The sequence below is a fragment of the Choristoneura fumiferana genome, chromosome 26 (assembly GCF_025370935.1).
Source record: "Choristoneura fumiferana chromosome 26, NRCan_CFum_1, whole genome shotgun sequence".
In the NCBI taxonomy this organism is placed as follows: Eukaryota; Metazoa; Arthropoda; class Insecta; order Lepidoptera; family Tortricidae; genus Choristoneura; species Choristoneura fumiferana.
Window position 1 is genome coordinate 6139293 of NC_133497.1, and position 21903 is coordinate 6161195.

General features: G+C 38.8%; 1 protein-coding gene across 2 annotated transcripts; it reads right to left on the reverse strand.

Annotated features, from left to right (window-relative positions):
• Nucleotides 1–5460: 5460 nt before the first annotated feature.
• On the reverse strand, nucleotides 5461–21004 carry LOC141442826 (protein C-mannosyl-transferase DPY19L1). 2 transcript variants are annotated; one of them, XM_074107945.1, is made up of 10 exons: nucleotides 20794–21004; nucleotides 19463–19713; nucleotides 17272–17480; nucleotides 16468–16642; nucleotides 14445–15376; nucleotides 13995–14101; nucleotides 13304–13466; nucleotides 11454–11579; nucleotides 10495–10656; nucleotides 5461–9595 (listed from the first exon to the last, which is right to left on the reverse strand). In XM_074107945.1, exons 1-10 carry the CDS (start codon nucleotides 20885–20887, stop codon nucleotides 9568–9570), a joined length of 2247 nt encoding a protein of 748 aa, XP_073964046.1. In that variant the 5' UTR covers nucleotides 20888–21004; the 3' UTR covers nucleotides 5461–9567. The 2 variants fall into 2 exon arrangements, with proteins under 2 accessions (XP_073964046.1, XP_073964047.1); XM_074107946.1 differs by lacking the exons at nucleotides 19463–19713; nucleotides 20794–21004 and adding an exon at nucleotides 18089–18212.
• Between the last annotated feature and the right edge of the window lie 899 nt (nucleotides 21005–21903).

Below are 21903 nucleotides of genomic sequence, written 5' to 3' on the forward strand. Positions count from 1 at the left end.
CCTGCTTTCACTGGTAGAAAATTATTTTGAAGGTTTTTGAAGTCGGTTCCATTTTTGAAAAAAAAAATGATCTAAATACAATCTAAATATCAGAAAAAAATGGCCATGGCACGCTTGGTTCAAGGTCTTTAATTCATGACACGAGCTACCATGGAACGTCATGAAATGTCATAGTAACATCGCATTAAATTAACAAGGGAAATCGTAATGACTTTTCCTTTGAAAAGGTTCCATGGCGGCTCATGATTTAAAGTCCTTGACTGTACAACACCTTACCTGCCTAGCAAAATTTTGCCGCAAATGTCGTATACGTACCGTGTCAAAAGTTAATCTATTATTTGAACCGGGTTAGTATTAGGTACCTATGGTATTACTCCGTCTAAAAAGAAGCTGGTCTAAGTACGAGCAAGCGGTATAAAAAGCAACTGGTTCCAAGTGTTTGTGTCGGAAACCTGAAAAAAGATAGGTTAGGTTAAAGTTGCGACTTTGGATCGTAGAATTAACGATGAACGGAGACCGGCTAGACCAGTGATTCCCAAAGTGGTCCAGGTGGACCCCCAGGGGTCCACGGGAGACTTGCTGGGGGTCTACGTAGGCGTGAACAAAAAATGGGGGTCCATAAGATGTTAATGGGGGTCCACGAAAATTTATCTGCTTTTGATAGTAAAGAGCCAAAATGTAAGCATAGTTTTTATAAGGGCCTACCTACATTGTTTTAAGTACCTAACTAAGCAGATAATATTTTAATAAGGCAAGCGACTGGACAGAACTCAGAAGCGACTCAATTTTTATTTTTTGGCGACTTAAAGAATGTGGTAGAAATTTAGCAGCAGGGGGTCCACCGAAACCAGTAAAATTTTGAAAGTGGTCCACGAGAAAAATAAGTTTGGGAACTACTGGGCTAGACATTCGGGGAACTTTTTAGACCAGTTGCTTGTTAGACCACTTGCTTCTTAGAACACTTGCTACTAAGGCCAGCTGCTTTTTATATGATGCGATACTAACCCATCTGTTTTTAATCAGCGACTCCCTGTACAGTATAGCGATGCCGATAGACATGTGTAGCTCTAGACCTCGCGATCACATTCACCATTTCTTGTTACCCTCATCCCATAGTGACAGAAAGAAATGGTAAAAACGAATGAGATGCCGATTGCATTTGACAGTAAGGCCTCTGAGCACAGTCTCGCAGCCCCTTTGGGAAGCGTCTTTCCTAGTTCGGGATGTGTAAATTAAGTTAATAAAAACTAATTTTGATAACATAAGACAATGTAAAACCTGAAAGTGATAAATGAAATTCAAATATTTAAACTGAATAAAACATTTATTTTAAGTACTTACCTATTATACGTATAATTTTATACAGTCCTATAGTCACCTACTTGTTGCTATTTTTATTTATTTATTTCCTGTTACCATGAACAAGATCAAATACTATTTGGATAATTGGTAAAAATATTATTGTATATACCTAATTATTAAAAAGCTAGGATTCACAGCTAATGCTTAAATGGTAGAAATAACAGGACTAGATAAAAATGATGGAAAAAATTTACAGATCAACAGTAAAAGTCAGCAGAGTGGGATTTCCTCTGGGAACTATACTAGGATCATTATTATTCCTGTTATATATTAATGATTTACCTTTAATTACAAAATTTGAATGCACTTTGTTTGCGGATGACATTTCTGTTGTTATTTATGATGATAAAGTACTTAATTATAATCATGTTATTAATAATACTATAACTGACATTTTACAATGGCTTAAGGATAATAATTTAAAAGTTAATCTTAGTAAAACAAAATACATGCAATTTATGAACAAGGGGGTAAAAAGGCATTGCTTAAAATTACCCACAATAACGAAGTTGAATAATAATTAATAATTTATAATAATTGAAAATTTTATATTATATAATTGAATAACAATATTTTTTATCAAACGGACATTTTTGTTAAAAATGTCCTTATAATAGATGGAAATACACAAATGGATATAATATTAGAGTAGTAGTAGTCATCATCCCAGCCTATATACGTCCCACTGCTGGGCACAGGCCTCCTCTCAGAATGAGAGGGCTTGGGCCGTAGTTCCCACGCGGGCACAAAGCGGATTGGGAACTTCACACGCACCATTGAATTGCTTCGCAGGTTTGTGCAGGTTTCCTTACGATGTTTTCCTTCACCGCAAAGCTCGTGGTAAATTTCAAATGTAATTCCGCACATGAATTTCGAAAAACTCAGAGGTACGAGCCGGGGTTTGAACCCACGACCCTCAGCTTGAGAGGCGATAGGTCAAACCACTAGGCCACCACAGCTCTAGTAGTAGTATTTTGTATTAATATAGTAAATCTCAATATTTGCATGACTTATAAAGTGTGAATGTATGAGACTCAAAAATCATTGAGCATCGTGCAATGTACTACATTTAAAGCAAATAAATAAATTTCATTACATTTCATTTAAAAAAAATACTTTTCCTGACCATTTTACCAATTTTCCCCGATCCACTTCAGAAGCATGAGTTTGTGATGTACCTACTAACCAAAAATGTTGGTCCTGGACATAAAAAGATAGTTTTTTCTTTGACCAAAAGAACGTATTTTAAAAATAATCAGAAATCTTTTATTGCTTGAAATAACGTTACAAAAGGTCTGAATTTAACAGTCGACAGTTCATTATTTCAACAAAGTGGCATCATCAACTGGCAATTTTAAATTAATAACCAAATATTATGCAGCAATAAGATCTTGTGAACCACTAAAACCTCATACTTATTCAACTCTGTAAATCACACAGACCTTTATATCGAGATAACGAAAAGAGCGCTTCAAACTGTATGAGAACCTAGCGTGTCGAATTTCTCGTACCTACGATGACGTCACGAGCGAGATTTAGTGATGGGAAATCAAGACCGCACGGTACCTACCGATTCAAAGGCACGCGGAACCGATTCAAAGGCGCATATTTAGGTCGGACAAAACTTTGACCGTGGATCAAACTTTTTTCACGCAAGGTAAGTAAACTCTTACAGCCTTATTCATAAAAAATCCTTAATTGAGGTTTGATCGGTCTGTTACTTAGCAGACTGATTAAGCTTGTTAGACGGTTGTCAAGAAGTATGATTCATAAACGCTTGCTAGCAGTCTGCTAGTTGTTGAGCTGCTGATAGACGGATTAGACGCGTTATGATGGCCACCTTGACAAATCAAAGACAAAAAATTGCCTAATCGATAATTAGAAAAAATAATTGACAGCAGTGACAGCAAATTACCAGGAAAAAAAATAAAGAGCGATATGTTTGTTTTCCCGCCATTTCCGATCCGCATGTTTATGTTGTGCAAAAATCCATAATTATGTTAATCATCCTTATTTTTTTTTTCATATTTATTGTTAATTTATTGTTGCTAATTTAGAGGATTTTTAAATACAAATTCCTGAAAATAAATTTTCCTGTTTTTTTTTTAATCTGCGTAGCCCTGCCTTCACTATAAATATCTTCGGTACCTATGGTTTTTTGCTCTAGTCAAAGTCAGCTGTTCAAACTTGTGGCGGCCATTTTGTGACTTAGCAGAGAGATAAAGGAGGGTCTACGGTCCTCTAACTTTAGCAGAGCCTTGATCGACTGATTAGCGCTAACAGACGTTTATGAATCATGTTTTTTAGCATCGGGCCTTCAAGGAGCCTTCAAGGAGGCTCTAACTTTTTATGAATAAGGCTGTTAAGGTCTATCTCGATATAAGGTCTGTGGTAAATCGTCTATCTATTGAAAACGAACTAATCAAAAGCACGGATTGTTTTTTTTTCTTTTTTTATTTGAAGCTACAAGGCCTTATTGTCTAACACACTTATAATCACAATCGTTTTAACCATTCTTTCTGTCACACGGTATAAGACGGTAGAAAGAGATGGTGAATGCGATTGCAAACGTCAGCGCTTTAGACAATACGGCCACTGATTAAAAATAAATCATGCAAAAGCTGAAAATCCATAGGCAAATATTAGTTCTATGTACAACCTTGTGATTTCATTTCTTCTCGCGTACTATACTTACCCTACTTATATAAAAATATTTGACACAACAGATTGTAATACAAAGGAATCACAAAATAGATTGGAACATTTCAGCTAGTGGTACTAGTAAGTTCACATTAAGGCTGCATTTACCTATCCTCGCTCCGCACAGCTCTAGTGTAGGGTTGCCATAAGTGTGGGGACTTAGACCGGGACATTTAAAGTAAAAGTAGTAAACGTATAGAAAAAAAATAACTTTTATTACAACAATAAGTAACTTTAAAGCTTTAGTCCTTGCCTAAACACAAAACCATTTTAAATACAGTCATTCAATGCCAGTAACCCGCCAATCAGGTTCTCTGTTCGTAGACGCATTGCTACAAAGCGGGAAAATGCACGTTATCGGCTGCGTTATAGCTTAGCTAGTTAGTCGTGTTTATTGTTTAATGTTTATTTGGGCAAAAAACGGTAGGTACAATATAAAAAAAACTTATGTCGGCGGCCGATCGTAAAATATAGATATCATGAAATGCCGCCATTTCATGAATTGGCTAAGGGACATCCGCCATATCGTTCAAAACTCACCGTTTAACGATTTGCCTAGTGACGTTTAGGCAGATCATGAAATTCCTAGGCATATCATGAAGCGCCTTACATGATCTGCCTAAACGTCACTAGGCAAATCGTTAAACGGTTAGTTTTGAACGATATGGCGGATGTCCCTTAGCCAATTCATGAAATGGCGGCATTTCATGATATGCCTAGGAATTTCGTGATCTGGCGGATTTTATGATCGGCCGCCGACATATATACGGTACCGGGACGTATGGCAACCCTACTCTAGTGGAAACTGGAAACTGCTGAGCGGAGCGAGGATAAATAAATGAAACGTTACTATTGATTCATGAGAAACACATTCCTTGCAACACATTCTCGTACATATCTGGTGGAAATGGAGCTTATATTTTAAATCAAGACGACGTCACGTCTGGGATGCGTAAGCGCCTTCGCTAGCTGGCGCGGGTGCACTGCGCGGGCGCAGCCTGCGGGCGCGGCTGCAGGTACAATCCGTAGCACGCGACGCGCGCAGTTAGCGCTGCTAGTACTATTGTCACAGAATATGTAATAGTACAAACGTACAGAATGGCCACGCTCCGCCCCGCATCGGTTCGAGTTACCCCACCCCTCAAGCGCAGATTGCAGGAAAACCGCAGGAAAGTAGTCGGTCAGTCGGGTGCGCAACGCGATGTATGTCGGCCGCACGGCACTAAGTTCGGGAGCAATTATTTTGCGAAATGGTAACGGTACCCTACCTACCTACTTCCTTTTTCTAAATAAATAATGATTTCTGAAATTATCGCGATTAATACATGAAATAACTACCTACCGAATGATTCGTTTAAGTTTGTAGTCCTATATCTATTGTAATTGAAAATAACACAGACAGACTCATTTTAAGTAGGTTTAAATGAACAGGTAAGATTAACGATTACATTTATTTGCACTATCTAAGCCATACCTTATAAGTATCTTTAAATGTCATTGGTAGCACTCATTAGGGTTTTGCGATAGTCAGCCCTGTGTGTCTTACGCACACATTGACGTGTATACAGACGTCGTCGTGCCTATGTAGATTCAAGAACGCGTATTTTGTACGGCGTGGCCGCCGTGTGCTATTGCTATTGTTCAACAGGCGTCCACCCGTTCCGCGCAAGCGCCAGCTATATAGAGTAGGCCCTAATGCAGCGATTGGGAATTTCTATAACGAACAAAAAGTTACTTAACCGATTTTGATGGATCATGTCTAAGACCCATCGCTAGAAAACCTGCTTTCAAATAAAAGAAAACCGCATTCGAATCGGTCCACCCGTTTAAGAGCTACGGTGCCAGAGACAGACACACAGACACACATAGCGGTCAAACTTATATAACACACCTCTTTTTGCGTCGGGAGTTAAAAAAATAATACCATCAAATTCGCTTTTCATGTAATTTTTAAAAGAAACTAATTTCGGTATTTTTCATTAATTCCATTTTTTTTTTAATCTATTCTGGCACACCAAAGCTTATTTAATGAACTGGCTTAATTATTCCGGTTTTAGTATATAACTATACATAATTGAGTCGAGGAAACTGGACAGAGTCCTTGGAACCTTTTCGCATAAATTTCACGTTAAATTCTTTGGCAGAAGTATGGAATGTCAACATGATATTTGCAGCGAAAGGGTTACCCGGGTACGCGAAGTTTCTTCGACTGTATAGGTCGGTTAACTAAAGCATGTTCACAGTACTCACACTTATACAATTAAAGGTATAGGTAGAGCTTGTTTAAAAACAAATGATTTTGATTAGAAAGAGCAACCATTTTAAAATATGTACTCTGTAGGTATTTAGAAATTATACAAGAAAAAAAAAACTGTCTCCGTCATGCTCATAAGTCTGAGTCTGGCCGCTTGCTTGACTCAAGCGCGACAGAGACGGACAAACTTTTCACGATGTGCGCACGTCACGCGTTACGCCGCGCGCTTTTTCACAGATACGTCTACAACGAAAAATGTATTCAGGAGTTCCTTTCTGAGGCATAATATTATGTTTTAACTAGCCGTTACCCGCGACTCCGTCCGCGCAGAATTTGTTTATCGCTATCCCGCGGGAGCTATGCAATTTTCCGGGATAAAACTATTCTATGTCCTTCTCCGGGACCTAAACTATCTGTATACCGAATTTCATCTCAATCGGTCTAGTCGTTTGGACGTGATGCAGTAACAAACAAACAGACTTACAGACTTTCGCATATGATATTAGTAAGATAAATTAATTACCTATACTAAATTTAGGACATTTTAATTATCCATACAATTATTATAAATGCAAAAGTGTGTGTGTTTGTACGTTTGCCCGTCATTCACGACGAAACGTTACCACGGATCGACGCGATTTTTTGCATAGAGATAGTTCATGGGCCAGACAGAGGGAACAGCGCGCGACAACCGAATTCCACGCGGGCGAAGCCGCGGGCAAAAGCTAGTTATTTATATTTTGTTATTGCATTATTTGTGAATGTAAGATGTTATTAAATAGACAATAAATATGTTTAATAAAGATTACATTTATTTTAGTAGGTATTAAGTTTTTAAATTAGGTATTTAATTTATAGTTATGTTTTATTCATGGTTATTTCTTCTTAATATTTGTATTCTTAGTTTCGATTAATAAAGATGATTGTATTTTTTTGTTTAATAAATGGTAATTTTATAAACTTCTTGGACTTTTTATGCAATATATTTGTATTTCTGTTTTATTTCTTTTTTTTCCAACGGACTGTTGCCGTTAGCCGCAAATGGCTGTTACAGCTTACCGGAGAGAGCGAGCTGCCAGACAGCCCGCTCAGCAAGGGGTTATTTTAACTTGGCATGGCAAAGGGTATTGAGCTTTAATCCTATTGAGCCGACCTCAGACTTTGGACGCCGAGGGAGAGTTACGCATGCAATCAGAGTTAAAAGTGATAAGTTTAGTCAATCGACCTATACATTGTATAATCGAGTCCGCATCACAGGAACAATAGGCCTACATAAGACCGGCCGTTTATTCGATTACTTACTTATCATAGGGGAAGGTCAAATCCGCTTATCTAACATCAGTCAATACCGCGTATCTGCACTAAGTGTACCTTAAAAGTGTTCAAACTTAGCATTTGTTTAATTTCAACGAATTGGGAGTAAAAATTGAAAATTGGCTTGTCAGATACGCGCAATTATCCAATGGTAGTTACGCGGATTTTAACTAAATCCGTCGTTATAATAATGAAACCGCGTTTAATAAAAAGTAATACCTATTAAATATTATATAACATATTTATATGTTATGATTCCTTATATCATGATTCCTCGCGTACTTACTTTATAAAGAAAAAATTAACATTAATAATAACGGCCGAATGTAGGTACTTTATAAAGCACAAATTGTTTATTAAATGAAAAAGTTTCAGAATGTTCAAATAATATCTAAAATAACAAAGCAGGTGACCCACGTCTAGGTCTTAAAAGTACTAGATGTGTTAAAAAAGTTAGGACTCTGGAAGGAAATTAAAAATAGCGGCTCAAATCAATTTCCTCAAAGAAATCTATTTTTTTTGACAGAGGAAGCATATTACATTTTCACTGAACGTACAATTATAAATATGTCATCTCTTAAGATGTTTAGAGTTGGGTACACTTTACCAAGGGACACCGAAATCCTTGTAAAATTTGGACATGTAACCTATTTTTTTTTTTTGATTTATAATATTCCTTATTACTTTTAAAATACTTTGTTTTGCTAGCTTTAATACCTAAGAAAATCTTAATACAACTTTTTTTTTGCAAAAATGTGTTTCTGCCAAGTTTCTTGCGGCGCATTCTTCTTGGCAATGATGGTCTTTCCGAAAGCGCTGATTGTAATAAAAAGTGACATTTAAAATAGCCCTTTGCGGCCTATTTACAGAATAAAACGTTTTAATTTTGATTGTTTCATATTAAACGCGATCTCGATCACTTACAGAATGATTGCTCATTTACAGATGTAGTACAGTCACCAGCACCAATATCTGACACAACAAGCGTGCATACATATCTAATACGACTTTATTTCTAGGGCCGGAAGGACGTGTCAGATATGTTTGCACGCTCCGCTGTGGCAGATATTAATGCTGGTGACAGTACAGTACCCGGCGATAAAGATTGCAAATCGGTCTTTGGAAAGAGACAATTGGCTGCTTACGACGAAACATCGTATTTATTAAGTGACGTTTTATATCAAAGCACCTGGGCGACCGCGCTTTGCTAAAACTCGGTAACAATCGTTATCCCACTGATAAGACTAAGTTAGATCGATTTTTCATCCCCGGAAACCCCTACATACCAAATTTCATCGAAATCGTTGGAGCTGTTTTCGAGATCTCAGTAATATATTTATATATATACAAGAATTGCTCGTTTAAAGGTATTAGATAAACACACCTGTAAACTTCGGATATCTATTAGAGAGCTGATGCCATCGTACGATTTAAAGTTTAGGGGTTTAACAACTCTATATTATAATAATAATGTTCATCTAAATACGTCCGTACTCTATTGCACCTGTACAACGACTGACAAACGTCACGTAAGTAGTGTATAACATAACAACGCTCTACGAAGCCGAAAATTAGCCGTCTCTTTCCAAAGACCGATGTGCAATCTTTAACGCCGGGTACTAAACCTAATGGTTTTCCATCGTACCTATTTTATATTTACGTGCTCTCTCAATTAGTTGCAGTGCCCATCGTACAGCCGTTTTGACATTTGACACTAAATAATAAAATTCCATGTTAATGAATATGAAAATGTCACTCATTTAATACAATAGTTTATTGACACTTCTGGTGCCGTCGTATTCCGATTGAGATCCGACTTTTCCCGATGGAAATACATTATGCACTATATCGTAACTACGCTACTGCAGGCTCCACGTGTCTCACTCTAGCATCCGATGAACCGCATCGTCCGTCTCGCTCCTCTGCGACAACAAATGTCAAGTGTCGAAGCTTCTTGGCATGTACCTGCAGCAAATAAGAAATGCTTAAGTCTCATTTATGTCGATGGCGCGAGAAAATGTGTTCGTATCACTTCTAAAAAGCAGCTGGTCTATTTAGCAAATGGTCTAAGAAACAACTAAACCAGTTTGTGTTGGAAACTTTAAAAAAAAACATAGGTTAGGTTAAGTCAGAGTTGCGTCATCAGCAACGCGGAATAGGAGCTCCGCAAAATCTCACACCCCTTCACCTCCCTCCTCCCCGTAGCCTTCAGGGAGTTAGAGACGTGCAGCTGAGTTTTATAGCCGGTGTGAGTCCAGCACTGTCTAGGCCTCACCTTCCCAGTCGTCCGTAATGGATTTTCCCCGACTGCACGCTCTCATCTCCTGTAAAGCACCTCATATAACAATGTTAAAACTAATAGCAATTAACCAAAAGAGATGACCTGTCTTAGGCGCTTAAGGCGACTCAACTCCAAAACGTAGTAGAATATACAACATGAGCATAAATCGAGCCCTTTTACCAGAGACATTCATATAGCCACCAGATCCGGTACGGCGAGGGGGATAGACACGTCGAGGGGAAAATGGGTTTAATAATAGAGTTTTACACTCTGCTTTTCATTTCGATTGCGAGGAGATGAAATAGCAACAGTGGAAACAATTGTTATTTTCCATGCATCGCTAAATAATTACGAGTATACTTACATTTTTGGTTTTATTGATTTGTTTTGATTGATTATTAGATTTATATAAATTAAAAATACATTATAGAATTTTTTTTGTTTGTGGCTGTATGACCTGATTGCCTTGGTCTGAGAAGAAGATTTTACTTTATGCACTAGAGCATAAAGTCATTTTATGTCGCCTAGATCTAGCATAAATACAAACTTTACGAGCATGAGAAGTGAACATTTTTTTTAATACCTGACGCTGTAATCGTGTATCCGGAATACGGCGTAGTGCTTGTTCCGGAACACCGGGTAGAAGTGGTCGACGGGCTCCGTCAGCAGCCGGTGGCAGGCGCGCGGCGCGTCCCGGTGCTGCGGGGCTTCTATGTCCCAGATGTCCTCGAACGAACAGCCTCTGCTGCGAGTGGAATTTTTTGTGCTTGTGAAAGTCTGTTCACAGCAGTGGGCAGTGGGAACAGGAGTGGGGGAAAGGAGGATCGATTACATTATACTTTAAACTAGATTATGTTTTTCTTTAAATCCCTCTTTTCCTGTGCTCAGTCTAAAAGTTTACAAATATGAATTATCAAAAATTTAGATTCAAAATAATGCAACCTCGCTAAAATATTTAATTGGCGTATGTAGGTGCGCCAATACGCCAATTAAATGTTTTAGCGAGGTTGCATTACTGTACGTATAATCCTGTCTGATTTGATTTTCTCCCAACATGAAGTGCAAATTAAGAGTGTAGAATTACTCAGTTAGCAGAATATCCGATTTATTTTAATAATTAGGGTATTTTGAAGTAAATACCTTAAAGTCTTAGCACACGGCTTGTTAGACCTATTTCCCAGAATCGTTATTTCCTACTAGCAAAATTTCCATTCACATGTTTTCTCAAATGCATTTTTTCCCAATTTTAATCGACACAGAAACATAGGTGGGTTTAGGTTATGTTAAGTTTGCATCGGCCCGAAGGGCCAACACTACACAAAAGTAGGAGCCCCCGTGAGCGGAGCTACGTGGACACAGCGACTGTGTCGATTCTGATTGAAAAAAAACGCTACTGTAAAAAAGAAGCCTCAGTAAAAACCCATAGGGGGAAAAATGCTAATGGAAATTTTGCTACTAGGAAATAACGATTCTGGGAAATCGATATAACAAACCCAAACTTAGAATAGAAAGTAACAGGGATGATCCTTAGAGTGTACTCACTTGCTTCTGCCGTAGCAGTGCTGGGGTTCCACGATCAGGAACATGGCTTTGAGAGCTGTCAGCTCCCGGTACAGTTCGTCCGTGGAAAACTTGCCATACATCTTGTAGACGGCATACGTCCGCTCCCTACAACAAAACGCAAGTTGAATGGGGCAAGATTGAATGGGGTTGATGAAATTACTGTAGGATCAACTTAATGAGGGTCACTGTGACGAGCTAGTTGGCGTTAGTATCGTGAGGTCTCTTTCATCAGTTTGACAACTTTGACATTAGCGTCACGTTTCTGATTGTTTTCATCACACTTGCTTGTAAACAGTGTCGTCACATGCAGGCTACCTTGGTTGCAACCCCCCAAATAAAACCCTCGACCTTAATGTGCTTGTCATGAAACCCGTGGTCGGTAAATGAGTCATCACCCGTACTGATGGCGCTGCGCGCGCTGGCAAATCGACTCATTAAAGCCCTCAGTCTTCGTCTTCGGGCTTCTAATAGACTCTCGTTCATAATTCCTTATTTACCGCCCTTAAGACACAATGTTCTATTAAATAACTAAGTGAGCCACTCGCAAGCAAGGCTGTAACATCAAAAGGACCTCATGATACTTACGCCATCGCCTGTCCAGAAACCCTCACTGTCCGTCCGTTTGTAAAGCGGAAATTACTTGAGATGCAACGGATATCCGGCCAGTATCCGGTATCCGGCCTATCCGTCCACAATTTTAGTATTCGGCCGAATACCGGATAGTTGCGTACTATCCAGCCGGATACCGGATGGTAAAAAACTTATAGTTATGATTAAAAACTGGTATTTATTGATGAATTTATCAATAATTTACATCAGTTTATTATTCTAAGGGGCTGTTTCACCACCCATTGATTAATTTTAACTGACGGATAAATGTGATACTGTCTCGCGTCTATTCAAACAAAACAAACAGAAACGACATCATATTTATCCGTCAGTTAAAATTAATCAATGGGTGGTATTAATTAATTAATCAATGGAAACAGCCCCTAAGTTTATTAATTATACTCTACAAGTTGCAACCTGCACGGAGTGTCATGAGCATTTTCGAATTAGCTTAATTTAAATCCGGCGGCCGGATATCCGGCGATCCGGCCAACGGTCCCGCCGAATATCCGGTATCCGGCCAAGCCACTATCCGTTTCATCTCTAGAAATTAAACTTTGTTTTTGCGACCGCAAAATTGTAAAGAACACGATAGTCGGCCGCATTCGGCGAGCGACAGCTGCCACCGCCTTAATATGGCCGCCGCAGTAGACGGACAGACTAATGTAAAGGCGACGGTCGTTCGCCGAAGTAGTTTGAAACAAGTTCGGCGACCGCATAGGCGAACAACAAAGTGTAATTTCCGCTTAAATCAAGATCCTTTTTCTCAGGATCGGAAGTGGTATGCTGAAACTAACATCAAAATGGTTAATGGCATCGACTTGGGTACAGAAATCTAGTTTGGATAACAATTCAAGTACAAATGAACTAGAAGAATTTCTTTGCTCACCCGCGGTGTGTGTGCGTGCATGCATGCGTTCGTGTGTGTGTTACTCCTTCAAGCTCGAACGGCTTGACGCATTTGGATGAAACTTGGTACGTAGGTAGCTGGACGTCTGGAGTAACACAGGCTACTATTTATCCCGATATTCCCACGTTGGGTTTAGTCTTGAAATTTTGGACAGTTGTCCTTAACACAACCTAAATGAAGACCACGATATAAAATTTGGGAATTCCCAGAGGAATTTTGTGAAATCCCGCAATTTCAATTGTAACTACCAGATCGAATAGTTTAGTCGTGCGATGACGCGGGTAAACTCTAGTAAGAAATAAATGGTGACCTGGCCTCCTTGTTTTCGTAGTGGGGGTGAACGATGATAGGTCTCCTAGTGACCAGCATGACCGTAGCCAGCAGCGGCACGGAGCCGGCGAACGCCGCCCCCGGGGCCGTCTCCCTGGTGATCCAGTCCAGGAGCTCCTCTTGGGGGAAGTCGCTGAATTCACCTAAAAATGGAGGATAAAATGGAAGAGGATTATAAGCTTGATATGACGACAATGTCTGTCTGTGACATCGTAGCTCTAAAACTACTGATGTGCAAGTTGCGAAAAGATTCCAAAAAGTTGGAAAAACTCTCGATAATTCCTGGAAATTTTCACAAGAGCTAAAGGAAATTAAAAATTTTAAAAACGGTATGTTTCAATTCCCATACAAAATTGTGAGGAAAAATTCCGCAATTCTGAAAAGTTTCCTTTGGCACATCAGTATCTCAAACGGATGGAGAGATTTCGATGCAGTTTTTTTTTATATGAACCTTTTTAAGTTGATTAGGTTAGTTTTTAATATGTCTCTGTCCATCAGAGAATATTGCCAGTGGCACGTGTATTTTGTCTTTATTATAAATGAGAGGTAATTAAACGAATTAAAATGCAATTTTATATGTTTTGTAAAAAAATAGACAACTATTCACTAAGAAATCTGACTCGATCTTATTTGCTCTTGACTACATATTGGATACTCTACGTCCTACTTACCAATGTGGGACATTTCTGCCGAAATGTTTTCGTTTAGCTGGTAGGCCAGGGAGGCCATGAAGACGAACCAACATACGGGCAGGAACTTCATCACAGACTTAGGAAGCCTAGAAAAATAAAGTGGTTTTTTTTATAAAAAAGTAAAACCGACTCTATATTTTTTTATTAAACATTTAAGTGAAGAAAAACCCATGAAAATAATTTTCTAATTGTTTGAAATCGGTGGGAGTGATTGTTTGAAACTGACATGAGCTTCTATGGGCGTGCACACAAAAAACAGGGTCGGTATTTCCATGTCGGTATTATCCGGGCCGGGAAAGAGTGTCACCCATCGGTGCCTCATCACGAGCTAGCAGGAGTGATAGAAGCCCAATATATAGACACCGTCTTCAAACTGATATAAAATTATTTTCATGATCTTGCTGAGTAAAATAATAGAAGCTTACTCACACATAATTTCTAGTGTTCATAAAAAGAGACGAGACAATGCACAGTTGAGTCCCAAACAGCAGTTTCAGTCTCATTATCAGCGCCGCCATGATTCCAAAAACCACCAGCTGAGCGATATTGTAAAACACTTCCGGCTCTATCTTCAAATTCATCAAAAACAACAACAATTTGTCTTTGGTTGCTTCCTCAAAGTTTTCTCTTACTTCCTTGTCTATGACGTCCAAGTCTTTTCTTCTTTTAACTTTATTTTCAGTCTTTTCAGTGTTATTCTCTATGCCACTGTCGCTCTCATCTTGAATTTCATCTACAATCTTTTCATTTTTCACAGGGCATTGCGTTTCTCTAATAGCGCGTGTAACCCAGGTATAACAACAGTTAAAAATATTAAACACCACTATAGGTATCAAACAAGTTTTCGTCATATTCTGAATCGAACTTAATGGCAAAAAGTCGAAGACGTCCGTACAAGTATACAACATGGTGTGAAAATTTCTGAAATTACTAAATTTAGAGTACAGAATATCCCAAATGTGAGAATCATCGTGTACTTCTAGGAAATCACTGATCAGATGCTTCAAATACAAAGAAGCTGTGACCACTATACAAATCCTTAGCACCACCAGCCAAGCTTCGACAAACAAGTCTAATTTACTCCGTATTTTGATTCTAAAACCGCTAAAAACTAAACAGTAAGCCGAAACAACTAAAAAAAACGAAGTATATAAACTGGTTTTCAACATATCGTTCCCTTGGAGCAGCAAAACGGCCATGTGGAGACCGCAGAAGTGCGAGTGGAGGAACACGCAAAGGGCTTTAATATCGATGATTTTGAGTTGTTCCATGACGAAGAATATGGCGGTCTGCGTCAGAAATATGAACTGCGAGAATTGCCAGAACAGCAGGCACAGGCAGTTCAGAATGAAGATGGACACCTGAAACAAAACGATTTGATAGTAAGCCAGTTAATTTTAATGTTAATGAACTACAAACAATTACTTAATCTTAATCACCCGCGACCTTATGATAGCTATGTCTACAAATAATGTGCACCACCACACTGTAAGAACACACACAAATCACATAAACCCAACTATCACCATCACTACACTACACTGACGCGTTTCGAACTCAACCAGGCTCAATCAGAGTCTTACATCTGGTAGGTAGCATGGTGGACGGTCCGGTGCTCTGATCTGAGGATGAACTCTGGTTGAGTTTAAAACTCGTGAATGTAGTGTGGTGGTGGTGGTAATGGGTTTGTGTGATTCGTGTGTTCTTAAAATTACATTTTTGAATTCACCCATCTCTTTTGGACAGCCATGAGACACAACTGCAGCACCAGAAGTGGCGCCGCGAGGTTCTCACACTAGTTGGCCGAGATGGACGGATGACCTGGTTAAAGCCCAGGATTCACCGTGGACGCAGGCCGCTTCCGACCGAAGCAACTGGAGGTCTATGGAGTAGGCCTATGTCCAACAGTGGACGTCCTACGCAGGGCCGGATTAACCATCAGGTAGAATAGGCAACTGCCTAGGGGCCCCGCGCGAGGGCAAAAGAAATTGGAAATGTTTCATAAAGTGTAAAATATTATTGAAAAATTTGTATCCTCAATGACAACAGGGATTATTGATTTCTTTGGACACATGCTGTCGGAATGTTGAAGTGAAGCCCAAAGAATTGCGAAACTGAAGTTGCTCGCAGGACTGATGGCTGATGGGGTGAGAAGGTTTTCCAATAGCGTCCGCGGACCAGGAGACGGGCTGTCGGTAGGCCTCCAACAAGATGGACCGACGACCTGGTTAAGATCCGGGGATCGCGGTGGATGCGGAAAGCACAAGACCGGCCCGAGTGGAGAGCCTTGGGGGAGGCCTATGTCCAGCAGTGGACGTTGGATGATTTGATTGAACTTGAACGGAGAAAATAGATGTGGCTTTAAACAGCTAAAAAAGGGCCACAAAAATTGCATTGCCTAGGAGCCCTGACATGGTTAATCCGGCCCCGGTCCTACGGCTGATTGCGTCACCTGCAGGCGTGCGGCGGCGCGGCCCCTTAGCTGGGCGGCCACGAGCCACAGCTGCGCGGCCAGCAGCGGCGCCGCGAGGTTCTCGCGCTGGTTGGGCGCCCACTGCACGCGGGTGCACTCCGCGTGGTTCGCGAAGTACTGCACCACGGCTAGGGCGCCGCCTAGGACGCTGTCGCTGCCACAACGACAATACCAGATTATATCTCGACAACCTTGTCGCAGTCAGCGTTTGCCGCACTAATCAAAAATCTTGATAAGCAGCAGAGGATCCCTGCGACAGGGTTTCATCAACTCAACTTGTCAAAGTATAGTTTAATGTTTTTTCAATTTCAGTGTCATTAATTCGGGACATTGTAAATACGGCCTCTCACGCGACAAGAAAAAAACTTTCAATTAACTAATATCCCATGAAAACCATCAGTTAAAATAAATCTTCAGTAGATTACACTTACCATATTAGCCTATATACGTCCCACTTCTGGGCACAGGCCTCCTCTCACAACAAGAGGGCTTGGGCCATAGTTCCCACGCGGGCCCAGTGCGGATTGGGAACTTCACACGCACCATTATATTGCTTCGCAGGTTTATGCAGGTTTCCTCACGATGTTTTCCTTCACCGCAAAGCTCGTGGTAAATTTCAAATTAAATTCCGTACATGAATTTCGAAAAACTCATAGGTGTGAGCCAGGGTTTGAATTGAACCCACGACCCTCTGCATGAGGCGATAGGTCAAACCACTAGGCCACCACGGCTTCAGATTACACTTATCCCATACTAAAATACCATTAAATCAAAATGTCTCACCTCAAACTGTAAGCCGACAGGAATATAATGGTCACGAGTACCCCGGCGAGGCCCCATATGGCCTCCAGGTAGAACATGATGGGCTGTCCCAGGCCCACGCAGCTCCGTACCGGTTCCACACCGTCCCCTCTGTACACTGTGTGGCATTCCAAGAATGCTGAGGTGTTCAAGTAAGGCTCCAAATAGCGGTACACCGCTCCTATGATCACCTGGCAATTATTTATTTATTTATTGTTTTGTATTTACACAATACATACAAAAGATAACAGATACGATTAGTACGAAGACATAGAAAAATAAAACTGAAACTAACTGTCCGTGTGTGCGTCTCTGTCTATCATTGTACCCAAATTTCAGAATAAATAGCTTTAGCGTTTAATCTCACTACTAATTTCAGAAAGAAACAGTCACTCGAATTATTTTGGAGATGAGGCCGAAACAATGTCTTTTCAATTAAGAGTAAAATTATTGAGTAGTTAGGTACGGTCAATGCCTTTAATCCCTGGCCCACCACGGAACCATTTTTCAGTAAACGTCATAGTGACATTGCATTAGTTAACATGGAAAATCGTAATGACTTTTCCTTGCAAAAGGTTCTGTGGTGGCTCATGGAATAAAGTTGAAGGCCCTGAATAGTAATCGTAACTAGTTCGGTAGGTAGCTTTACTAAATGAACGTCCAGCTTACTATACAGAGCGTCGAAAAATCTAGTCCTCAAATATATGCAGTGATAGGTGATTTTGTATGTAGAGAGGGTCAAATTATGTACTGCTGTATCATCTTTATGAGTATTATAATGTGGCAGTTATTCACTTACTTGAGTAATTATGCCTCTTAAAGACATTTTAGTGATATAGATACTCAATCATATTATTTTTTCCACAACACAACAATGAACTTAAAAGAAATTAGTAGTTGTAAAAAACTATCAACACATTGAATCAAAATTTAAACTTTATTAAAATGTGGGTACATTGACACTGCTGTCAAAATATGTGAATGATTTTGCGGGGTAACATTCCCACATATAGATAGGTAGATAGATATAGATAAGATAATTTATTGAATAATTTTAATATGAATAAAATGATTTAATTAATTTTTTAATTTTTTTTAATATTATATTTATAATAGCAGGACATACTATATCTCTCTACCAATACTATACATGGTGTTTTATAATTAATCCAGCCAGCATATTTCAACAGATTATTGTTAGGGTTCCAGAGCCAAAATGGCAAAAACGGAACCCTTATAGTTTCGACATGTCTGTCCGTCCGCGGCTTTGCTACGGGACTATCAATGCTAGAAAGCTGTAATTTTGCACGGATATATAAGTAAACTATGCCGACAAAATGGTACAATATTTTTTTTTTTATTTTTTTAGGGTACCTCCCAAAGACGTAAAGTGCTGGTGTTTTTTTTTTCTCATCCAACCCTACAGTGTGGGGTATCGTTGGATAGGTCTTTTGAAACCATTAGGGGTTTGCTAGGACGATTTTTCGATTCAGTGATTTGTTTGCGATATTCAACTTTAAAGTGCAAATTTTCATTAAAATCGAGCGTCCCCCCCCCCCTCTAAAATCTAAACCGGTGAATACATACGATTTGCCACAGGCCTAATAATTATGTAAAGAATCCAAAAAGTCCATGTTGATATATATAGTAACACCGTTATGTCAAATTATAGTGTTAACATTGCAAATAGTTCATGGTGCAGTGCAAAGTAATATACTCATAGTGGGATTAGCCCCCTGTTCTTGTAAGCATAAAGAATGTTTGTCAAATAAGTACCTACAGTCAACTGCAGTAATATCTGCCACAGCATCATCATATATATTGACAAATCCTACCAGGACTAGAAAAAATATATATATATTGTGGGACACTTGACACCAATTGACCTAGTCCCAAACTAAGTAAAGCTTGTACTATGGATACTAGGCAACGGATAAACATACTTATATAGATAAATGCATACTTAAATACATAATATTGAACATCCAAGACCCGAGAACAAACATTTGTATTATTCATACAAATATCTGCCCTGGCCGGGAATCGAACCCGGAACCTCAAGCTTCGTAGTCAGGTTCTCTAACCACTTGGCTATCTGGTCATCAAATAGAGTTGTATAAGATGTTTATGCACGCTTCTTTGTGTCAAATATTGGTACTGTACCACAACTCACCTCAGGTGCTATGTTAAATCTGTTGAAAGTATTAACATCCTTTGGGAATTCCACCAGTCTGTCGTACATGAGCTTGGATATCCCGGCTATGAAAGGGCGCTCCTCAACCACAGTCTTGTAATAAGAATAGTAGAACCCCATCTCTGACCGGAGGGACATCTCTCGCTCCACATCAGAGAGGTACGAAAAGTTCCGGTCATTTTCAAAGATATTTGACACATAGACATAGTGGAGATAGCCAAGAGATATTGCTGAAAAGATACAAAACATAAACTACAGGATGTTACCCACTTGTGGAATCTCAAGTAGATTTTGAGTGGGTATAAGCCATGGAGGTTTTTTAAAAGGCATTCTCATACAGCCACTGTAAAAACAATGCAAGGTAAGCAGGCCGCAAATTTTGTAACCTTCACCTCTGTGTGAGATTTGCCAAAGTAGAAGAGTTGTCCCATTTGTTGTTGGTATGTGCTCAAAACTCAGACTTGAGGAGAAGACTTCTTGGGGGGTTTGGGCCCCGTGCACAATGGCCAGGTCAATTGTTGGCACCATCTGACAAAGCCATTTGCATATACCACTTTTTAATATGTCCCTTGCATAGGGAAAATGAGCAAGCACACATGAGGCTCACATGATCACCTAGAGTGTTCAAACCCTTAACAAAAACAGGAAAAAAAACTTTGTAACTTTTCTTTGTGAGTTGGGGTCCAGGACACTGGGAAGCACCGTCTTAGACAAACCTAAAATTACAGTTTTCTATGAACTGGGATGAGGTTAAAAAAAAGTTTAATAGGTGTGCAAATTTTAAAGGTATTAATTACTAGATTTTACCCTTCACCGGCATTCCAAATCCATCCAGTTATTTTATTGTAAAATAAAAACAGACACACTCACAAACTTTCTCATTTATAATATTAGTTCTTATATCATACTAAGAAGGGAAGGATCTATTGCAGAAATTGCTTAGAATTCAGCAATCTTTATGGTTGGTTTACTATTTGTGTTATGTAAACAAGAATAACTTCAGTGAGCATCAGTGAGTTCCTTGGCAATAATCAAATTTCTAGAGACAAATTGTTTTACAGACAAAAACCCTTATGCTAATTCTTAAAAGAAAAAAAATAAAACAAGAATGATATCAAGAAGTCAAACATTACTCGGATTGCTCTACAAAATTAGTTTCCATGAATTAAAACTACACACACTACAGTTACAAAATGGGTGCTGTTCAAAATTAGTGCTCAAACATTGTTTATCTCAATGTAAATATTTAAAAAATCTAACAGAGATGGGAACATAAAAATGAAACAAATTGAAATTAATTTATTACTTACCAAATGCACCAAGAAATAAATTGCGAAGTAGTTTCTTGTAAGGATATCGTTTTGGTTTCGGCTCGATTTTCACTTTTTCCTGACTTTCTTCCATCTTTGTTTTTAGTTTTAAAACATATTTTTAAAATGATGTAGGGTTCTCAAATTCTCATTAGAAAACGTCACGTCAGGTGATTTTTTGTTGTTGTTGATAGAATAGAACCACTACTTTTCTTGGACTTCTTGAAGATGATTACAGCGACATCTGTTAATTAAGACCAAAACTGTTTCTCAACCTAACCTCCACCCGATCAGAGTGCTTGACATGAACTAGTAATCGGGTTATTTTAATATTATTATTTTAGAAAATTATAATTAATTGCATTATTTTTAACTGATAGAACGCACCAGCCTTACAATATGTACAAAGAATAGTACACCTAACCAGATTTTGATTAAGAATGAACTAGTATTAACGTTGTTTAAAAATGTGCTCTTTCTTTTTATTTGAAATTAATATTCAGTCAGAATAATATTTAATGTGAAAGACTTCTTCCGAAGCGGAGGCAAGTAATAAAATAAACGTTGTACTATTAAAAAAAGGGTTTAGCAAGCTAAGGAAGGTCATGTGGCCCCTGTGAGGAATAGTTGAATTGGTGAATGTCAATTGTTTATCGCCTCATAACTAGTAATCACTCCAACTTTCAGTCCTCTATCTTGAACTGTCACAGAAATAATGTCAAAAATGTATCTTTTTTTACATTTTTTTTCCAAACTTGTTTTTCTAATAATCAATAGAAGCTAATGCATCGAAACAAAATCATAGCTACGTGGTTTGAGTGGGAGTATACCTCACAATTTTATTAATATTCTATACTTGAGGAATAAAACAACACACAACAACACAAGTTTAACAAGTTTTTTTAAAGGTACAACTATTTTTAAAAATCGATTTATGCACGGAAGAATAATTTCGGCTCCAGCAATGTTTTGCGTATATCATGAGGAAAACATGACATAAAATACAAGTGACAGCACTACTCCGCCTATTGCACAAATTTGTTTGTGTACACCTGACGTGACGAGAATACATCTAATATTATTTAGCAACTATTCAGAGGCCTCATGAAT